Source organism: Aptenodytes forsteri, unplaced genomic scaffold (assembly GCF_000699145.1).
Source record: "Aptenodytes forsteri isolate BGI_AS27 unplaced genomic scaffold, ASM69914v1 Scaffold2, whole genome shotgun sequence".
Taxonomy (NCBI): domain Eukaryota; kingdom Metazoa; phylum Chordata; class Aves; order Sphenisciformes; family Spheniscidae; genus Aptenodytes; species Aptenodytes forsteri.
In genome coordinates this window covers 9,240,028-9,247,723 of record NW_008795695.1, presented here as the reverse complement: position 1 = coordinate 9,247,723, position 7,696 = coordinate 9,240,028, and the positions used below count along the sequence as shown (strand labels likewise).

Below are 7,696 nucleotides of genomic sequence, written 5' to 3'. Positions count from 1 at the left end.
CGCCGCCCGCGCGTCGCCCCCCGCCGCGGGGACCACCGAGGGAGGAGAGAAACCGTCCCCTGGGGAGCCCTCCCCGGCTCGCCCCGCGGGGATCCGCGCCACTCACCGCGCTGAGGCGGATGCCGCCCTGTGTTTTCGCCGCCATCTTTTGTGCCGCAGCGAGAGCCGGGGCGGGAAGTGTCGGGGGCGGGAGAGGCGCTGGGGAGTGCCCGGGGCCCGCACTTCCGCCTCGCCCCCTCCTCGCACGCTTCCGGCGCTAAGCGCGCCCGCTGCTAGGCCGCCCCCTCTCAGGGAGGGAGGGTAAGCGGGCCGGGGCGGCTGTTGGGGGAAGGCGGCGGCTCCTACGTGAAGCGATCCCGGCGTTGCCCTCTCTTGGTGCGACGTACGGTATCCCGCTTCCCTGAGGGCGGCGGGGAGGAGCGGCGTAGCCCGGGGGCGGGTAAACGCTGCGGCCGCCCCTCTGGGCAGAGCTCCCGTCGGCAGGGGCCGTGGTCCGGCGGGGTTGGGCTGCCGCTCTTCTGACGGGAGCGCAGCTGTAATGCCGGTTCTCCGGCGGCAACACCATTTAAATGGATAATTGACACGGAGTAACGTGGAAGAGTGCCGATACCGACAACCGTCTGCCTAAGGCTGGCGCAGCGAGCTCGGCTGCGCGCCCCGGAACGCGAGGTGAGGACCGAGGGTTCGGTCAGAGGGGCCTGGCCGCCCTCGCCCTCCTCGGGCGGGCTGTCGGGTGCACCTGCGGAACCGCGGTGGCACGGCTGCCCCCCTCTGGTGGGTCCCCGAGTTCCTCAAAGGCAGCGTGCGGTCGGATTCCAGTACCACTATTTGCAACAGACGTTTTCACCGCAGTTGGGAACGTGGGAAGGAGCCTGCCTGGTACAAGTAACAGGAGTCTCAACAGGAAGGTTTAGCACGACCTGTATTCTACAGAGCTGCATACAAGTAACATGCGTTCTTCTGCAAGAGGAGTAGAGGCCAGAATTCATGTTTCACATGCTGTTTACTTGCAGAACTAAATCCCTCAGGTGTTTCATTACAATTACTATGGTTCAGCTATTGGCACGTGTTTTGAGCTGTGCGTGGTTACTTACCTTAAGCCCAGATTATTGGTTTTCTTCCTGGAGGACTTTAAAAACCCAACTGCTTTACACACATTTATAGCTGGGAAGCTCCCTGGTGTCTATTACAAGCTAGCTGTGCATTGCTCTCTAGCTCCTTTTGTCGTCCTCCCAATTTTTCATTCTGTAATCTCAAATTTCTACAGCTGGAGGGGAGCTGTGATTTTGGTGGTGGACAGATAGAAGAAAAAAACACAAAACCCCCAGAGCTGTAGGTACACGTTGCAAGAGAAAATAAAAAGAAAAGCCTGAGATAATTCATGGTGCCTGAAACCTTACAGGCCATTTACTCTTTAGTTGAGGAGCAGCCTTCGACAGACCTTGAGGGAAATGCTTTCCCCTCCTATCTTCAACAGAAGCCTTCCCCCCTCCCCCGGCCTAGGTGGGGCCTCACAACCCTGCCCACCAACATGAATGAGACTAATGACAGTATTGGGGTTGCAAGGAACGCATTGTGCCTGCATGGATGCCTCTGCTCGGGGAGTTATCATGGAAAACATACCTCAGCCTGATTCTGGCAGTGTCATCAGTTTTGATCAATTGTTTTTCCCCGTCTGCCTGCTCCCTCCATTCCTTTGATCTGTTTGCAGAAATGGGATCTAACGACCCTATCTGCGGAGCAATCGCGGCTGCTGTTAGCCTCACCTGAAACTCTGGGAACTGATCACTAGAAGACAACCAGTATTTAAGTAGGGGAGCTGCACTGGGACAGTAATTGCAAAAAATGGAGGTTTGCTGTTACTGCCAAACCTAAATGGCCAACCCTGCTGTTTTTTAAGCAGAGACTCGAGAGACATTCAGTGCTTCAGTATTACTAGCTGCTATGCTATAGTATTTCCCAGCATACATACAGCATGTACCAATGATTTTCAACATATGCAGTGTAATAAAACATCAACTTAAATGATTCTATGATTAGCAGCTTCTGAGGTGCAAGGTACATCACACAACATTACAAAAGATGTACAGACTACAGAGAAAGGATGAAAACCGCAAAGCAGCTTTCACAAAGTCATCGAAACCGTACTTCTCTGGCCTTAGATTTTCAAGTTCAGTTGAATGGAAGAGTTTTCTTTCTTCCAAATGAAAAGGCAGTACTTTCAGGGCATTTGCCCTGAACATATAAAAGCGTACCGACTGAAGTTTGGAAAGCTCTGGCACACAGAGAAAGCATTATGCAACAGCAGTCCCTAATTTCCTGGGGAGAGGCGCTCCCCTCCATACAGGGGGTCAGTGCCTGGCGGTCATCAATGATCCCCTGATGCTGCAGCAGCAGCTTCCTCCATCTGCTCCACACAGTTCTTCCAGACACACAAATCCAGAAAACTTGTCCCAAGACCGCGGGACTGGGATCCCAGGGTGGAAAGTTCGGGAATGCAAAAAGATAGGGACGTACAAGCTGGAGCAGTAGGGGCCTGTGATGGGAGGATGAGGGAGGCAGTGGTGCAGTCTTTCGCTAGGCAAGTGTAGGGGCTAGCACAGAGCCACTGCTACTGGGATCCAAAAACTGAGGTCTATGGAGTTCTGTACAGAGCCCTCATCCACTGAGATTGAATTTGAGAGCTTTTACAGAATCAGATAAAAAGTTGGTGAGAGAGCAGTAAAGGTAGTCTGAAAAATGAGAATTGCATTTGAAAAGGTATTTCAAATTAACATTTAATATTATTAGAAGAATTACATTCAAATATAGTATCGAATACACTTAACCATTACTTAATGCTCCGTATTTCAAGTTCTGCTGTTCTTTGGCAGTTACCTTGGTTGCACCTACTATTTTTTTCCTTCAGGAAAATGAAACCCTTTTGAATATTTAAATACTTCTCCCTTTGTGTATCATGCACTGTGGCTATGCTATCTCAAAGCTGAAGTATCCAAAAGAGAAAGCCAAGCTTGGTTATTCTGAAAACAAGCAAAGAAAGAACTACACAGCAAAGCAAAAGCATTTTCTCTCCTGTTCTTGATACCGAGTTCTGGGCTAAAGTTTTTCAGATTCATCTACAGTGAAGTTATACCGCTTTGGCAGTACCACTGTTAGAGCAGTACAACCCTCCTCCTTCATGTGGATTTAACAGCAGTAGCATAAGAATTAAAATGACTACAGTTAGTCCCATACAGAAAAGGAATAAAGTTACACTGGTAGAGATACCTTTAGGCCTATGTAACTGTGCCCCTCCACCACCCAAGTAGGACTTTTTTTAGTTGGAGCCCTTTCCTCCTTACTCACACCCTATTTATAATGATACAAGATTTGCTTATATACTGAATTTTGAAGAACTTTTTCTTCTTAAGAATTAGATTCTGCTTCAGTGAAAGGACTCTGCAGGTCACAAATATCTGAGGCCATTTAAAGCAGCCATCTGCAGAACCACAGGACAAAGGTAAGAGTATGTACGAAGGCAGGAGTTAGAAGCAAGTGGTATTTTTGTAGAAGGTGAGATCATCTTCGAAGTTAGCGAGTTACACAGACCTAAGTCACAGATTCTGTTTTTAAAGTCACCACCACAGCAGGGGGGGAAGTGACTGATGTCCGATCCCCTGCACATCTGAAGTACAGGCAGCCAGAACGGGACTTTCCCTTTCAAGGGGAAGGATGACAAAACCCTCAATCTAAGTTACTGGTTCACCACCTCCAGTTAGCGAGGAAACTATGTGAAAACACAGGTTTATAGCTTATGGGAGAACGTAAAACAAAAGGTTTGATGGCAAAAAGTTGTCTTAGATTTTAATAGCCCATTGGACAGCATCTCATCAGGTTTTTAAGGGAAATACGCAAGTATGGAATGCAACCACCAGAAAGCTGAAGGTAGAACTACCAAATCATCCTGAGTATTAACAATATTCTCTTTAAAAATTATTGAAGATATGTAAGTAACGAACACAACCATTTTAAAAATATCCTGCTCCAATTTTCAAGTAATGCTTTAAAAGGATGACTTTTCACTTGTGCTCATTCCAATAGCTTTAGAGATCATTAATAAATTATATTAATACATATAATTCACATTCTTAGTGACTACACAATATTACACTTCAGTCTATCACTTTCCTTAAACAGCTTATGTGCATTTTTACAGTTAAGTTTAGCATAAGCCTATTGTAGTATTATCTTCATAGAGCATTGCAGTATTATCATAGTAATGCATGTTGTTCAGTGTTTCATTATTTTAGTTTATAATCCAAAGATGAAAACTTCATATATCTAGGTAAAAAAACACTGCAGAAGAGCCTTCCATGTTTCTTGCGTGAGTTTTGGAAAAAAAAAAAAAAAAATCCCTGACCTCACAACCTAGTGACAGTAAACCGTACGTTTTCTATGTCCTTTTTTAATTAGCAAACCCGTGAGTGAAGTCCAATACCCAGCACATTTACCTCAGTTGTGATGTTCCAAGTAACACAAGTAGCACATACCAGTCTGCAGGTGGATCTTACAAAACCAATTTCTCCGGAGGCAAAGGTGTGTGTAAAACAACAACAACAAAAAAAAGCAGACAAAGCTTTTCACCATGAAAAATATGATAAACTTCCCCTCCCAAACAAATCAGCATTGCAAATTCAGCCAGATAATCCACTAAATATGAAAATTCAGTGGAGTCCACTTCCTCATTTAAAAAAACATTCTATTAAGCCTTTTGTTGTATGTGTTGCTGCGATGGTGCTTCTCCGCTGTCCATCAGAAGTGTCCTTCAGACATGCAGCTGCGCTGTTTGGTGGTAGAACTAATCCCTCTCTCCCAGGTCCTGCAGTGGTAGCAGTGCAGTTCCGAAATAAGCTGCACCTTGAACATTACTGTAGTCATGGCACTATGATGATCTCCCTACCTCTTTTAACACCTAGGAACAGCCAAATACATTCTTTTGTATAAAAAGTGTTCTTTAAATAAAATAATTTTCATTTTAATTAGGCTGTTGGTATACAGCAATTTATATTTTTACAGAATTATCTTCATTTAGTTGCATTTCAGAAGTTGCAAAGTGAACTTAGTCACTGAAAGAACAAAGTTTTTTAATTAAAAAACTGAATTAGAATATTTTTAGTCAATTAATTAAGATAAAAACCCCTCAAGTAATGCAAATTACAAAATGTTATTGCATAGGTTTGTCTTTTATGCATGTGTTTGTCTTTATTTAGGAATCACTAATCCTGAAGAATGCTATTATAGTACAGAGTTGAAATTACAAACATGGTAAGTCTGCAGTTATTTGCACAATGCTAAGACTTATAAAATACATCTGTTTGAAATTTAGGTGATCTGTTTAGAAGTTGATAAGTTTTAGGACAAGTTAAAGAAAGGAGAAGTAGAAGCAGGCTTTAACCTCAGGAAATGGCTTGTCTGCAAACTGATTGTACGCTGACATGCAATATTAGCTTTTTCTTAAATTTACTTTCAGAACACAGCTCCAAAAGCAGTTTAAAATAGTCATTTGAGAAGTTACTGGATAAATGGTACAGTTGCTACTTTCACCAAGTCAAAAATATTCTTCCTTTATTTACAAAATCTCTTTAATCCTTCACATTGAAAACAAGTAAAAGAATACAGTAACTATGATAAATTACCACTAAACTGTACTTTTGTTTTTCCCCCACAGGAACTGAAGAATCCTGCTTTTTAACACCAACTCAGAAGCCTGGATTATTGAAGAGCACTCCACAACAGCAGGAAGAAAACCCAAAATGTAGTTTCAAAACTGGGGAAAAAAAAAGAAGAGAAGAATTGCAGTAAAGTCTTCCCTTTTTTCGCTATTTATTCACCACGAGCCAAGCGTCCGACGTGCGGCTTAACTTTCCATGTTTTCAAGGAAGTCGCATTCAACACTCTCTTCAAGCTGCTGCAAGATCTTTATGCCATTACTGCCAACATAGTCCACAGAGAGAGATGCAGAAGTATGTGAATTCTGGGACTCACTCCCGTTTGTTGTAAATGCGCAACACAGAGTCTTGAAGAAGGGCATAAGCTGGGTGATGCTAGATACAGAGCGGAAGTTCAAAAGAGGAAATCTGTGCTTCTTGGAAATTCCCTCAGTGTCGTTTGTTTCCTGTAAGCAAACAAACCAAGATGTACTAAAGGTTTTGCATTAAGACACAATGTTGTTATGGCTTGTTTGAACCCTGTACTATACACTTTTTTCATACTAAGAGATCCACAGCCTACAACTGTACCACAATATAAGTTGTGTAGATGGTATACCGAGTTATTCTGTATTTGGATTCGGGGTTCCATTAAACGAAAGTCTCTCACGTTCAGAAGACTGCAAATTTGGACTAGCCTTCAGAATCACATATCAAACAACAACAGAATACAGAGGTACCTCTGAGAAATACAAATGCCCCTATTTCCTTTTCTGGAAGAATTAATATGAAACCTTAGCGGTAATTTAAAAGGCTATTATGGTAAACTTCTTTGACAAAGTACAGCATGCTCTTTTTTATAAATACCGGTCCTGTCTGAGACAAATTGTTTTCACTGGGTGGTTGTGGGCAGATTTAAGGGAACAACAGGAGAACCGCCTATTGTTCCCTCACACTCAAAAGCAATCTGACATCTCCAGGATACATATGTGAAAGCAGGCAGATAATTTTTTAAAGCCTCATGAATTTTATTAGAATATCTAAAAACCTCTCGCCTAACTTAAAATCTTGTTACTTGTTTAGAAAAGTAAGTTAATGGATTAAAACAAAAAAAAAGAAAAAGATTCAAGTGAAGCATTCTTTCTTTACCCCATATTTCATCTTCAGCAGATCCATGATTCTTATAATGTGTGGTCTGCATTCCTGATGATTTTCTACCAGATAAGAGGTCACAGTAGATGACTCTGTGTCCACCTCTGGGACAAATGCCCATTTATACCTGAAACAAATGGATTACTTGATAAGAAGACAGGCAGAAAAAAATCCTTGTTTGGATCATACATAGGTAGGTGGAGCACAGGTTTATTTACAGAAAGAGCTGTCGTAACTATAATATTACGTTATTACCAGAGCCAAACTTAATGAACAAGGAGTTACTATCATGTCAGTTTTTAAGTGCAACTGGCTCCAAAAAATTCCCAAGTCTGTGCAAAGGGAAAACAAAGAACAGTCTCTCTTTCTCTTCTCCCAATTTTTCCAAGTTAGAGAACCTCCTGATGAGGATGGTGAAATCCTCCTACACTGACAAGACTGAATTGTTTTTCCAAATACCCCAAATTACATTTTTCTGAGTATCAACATCTGCACTTGTAAAAAGAACTGATGGCAAAATTAAGTCTAGAAGAAAATAGATCTGGAATTACTGTAAAGGATAAAGAGGAGGGCGTGTCGCCCTCTATGTCAATGACCAGCTGGAGTGCATGGAGCTCTGCCTGGGGATGGATGAGGAGCCGACCAAGAGCTTATGGGTCAGGATTAAAGGGAAGGCAGGGCCAGGTGACATTACAGTGGGGGTCTGCTACAGGCCACCCGACCAGGAAGACCGAGTAGATGAGACCCTCTACAGACCGATAGGAGCAGCCTCACGTTCACAAGCCCTGGTCCTCATGGGGGACTTCAACCACCCCGACATCTGTTGGAGGGACAACATGGCAGGGCATAAGCAATCC

At 43.5% G+C, this 7,696-nt stretch overlaps 2 protein-coding genes and 1 long non-coding RNA gene across 3 annotated transcripts in view; 1 reads left to right on the top strand and 2 right to left on the bottom strand.

The window, feature by feature from the left end:
- The window catches only part of MORC3 (MORC family CW-type zinc finger 3), a 31,820-nt gene extending 31,569 nt beyond the window's left edge, over nt 1–251 (bottom strand). Inside the window, exon 1 of the mRNA XM_009282976.1 lies at nt 107–251. Coding sequence (XP_009281251.1) covers nt 107–145 — 39 coding nt within the window. The 5' untranslated portion in view covers nt 146–251. The remainder of the gene's footprint in view (nt 1–106) is intronic.
- Nucleotides 252–426: 175 nt separating this feature from the next.
- On the top strand, nt 427–5,787 carry LOC103901984. The gene is made up of 3 exons (XR_657761.2): nt 427–669; nt 5,250–5,304; nt 5,708–5,787. It is a non-coding gene; the product is annotated as an uncharacterized LOC103901984 (long non-coding RNA).
- The window catches only part of DOPEY2 (dopey family member 2), a 53,549-nt gene continuing 50,962 nt past the window's right edge, over nt 5,110–7,696 (bottom strand). Inside the window, exons 35-36 of the mRNA XM_009282974.1 lie at nt 6,837–6,966; nt 5,110–6,154 (exon numbers count right to left, since the gene is read on the bottom strand). Coding sequence (XP_009281249.1) covers nt 5,897–6,154; nt 6,837–6,966 — 388 coding nt within the window. The 3' untranslated portion in view covers nt 5,110–5,896. The remainder of the gene's footprint in view (nt 6,155–6,836; nt 6,967–7,696) is intronic.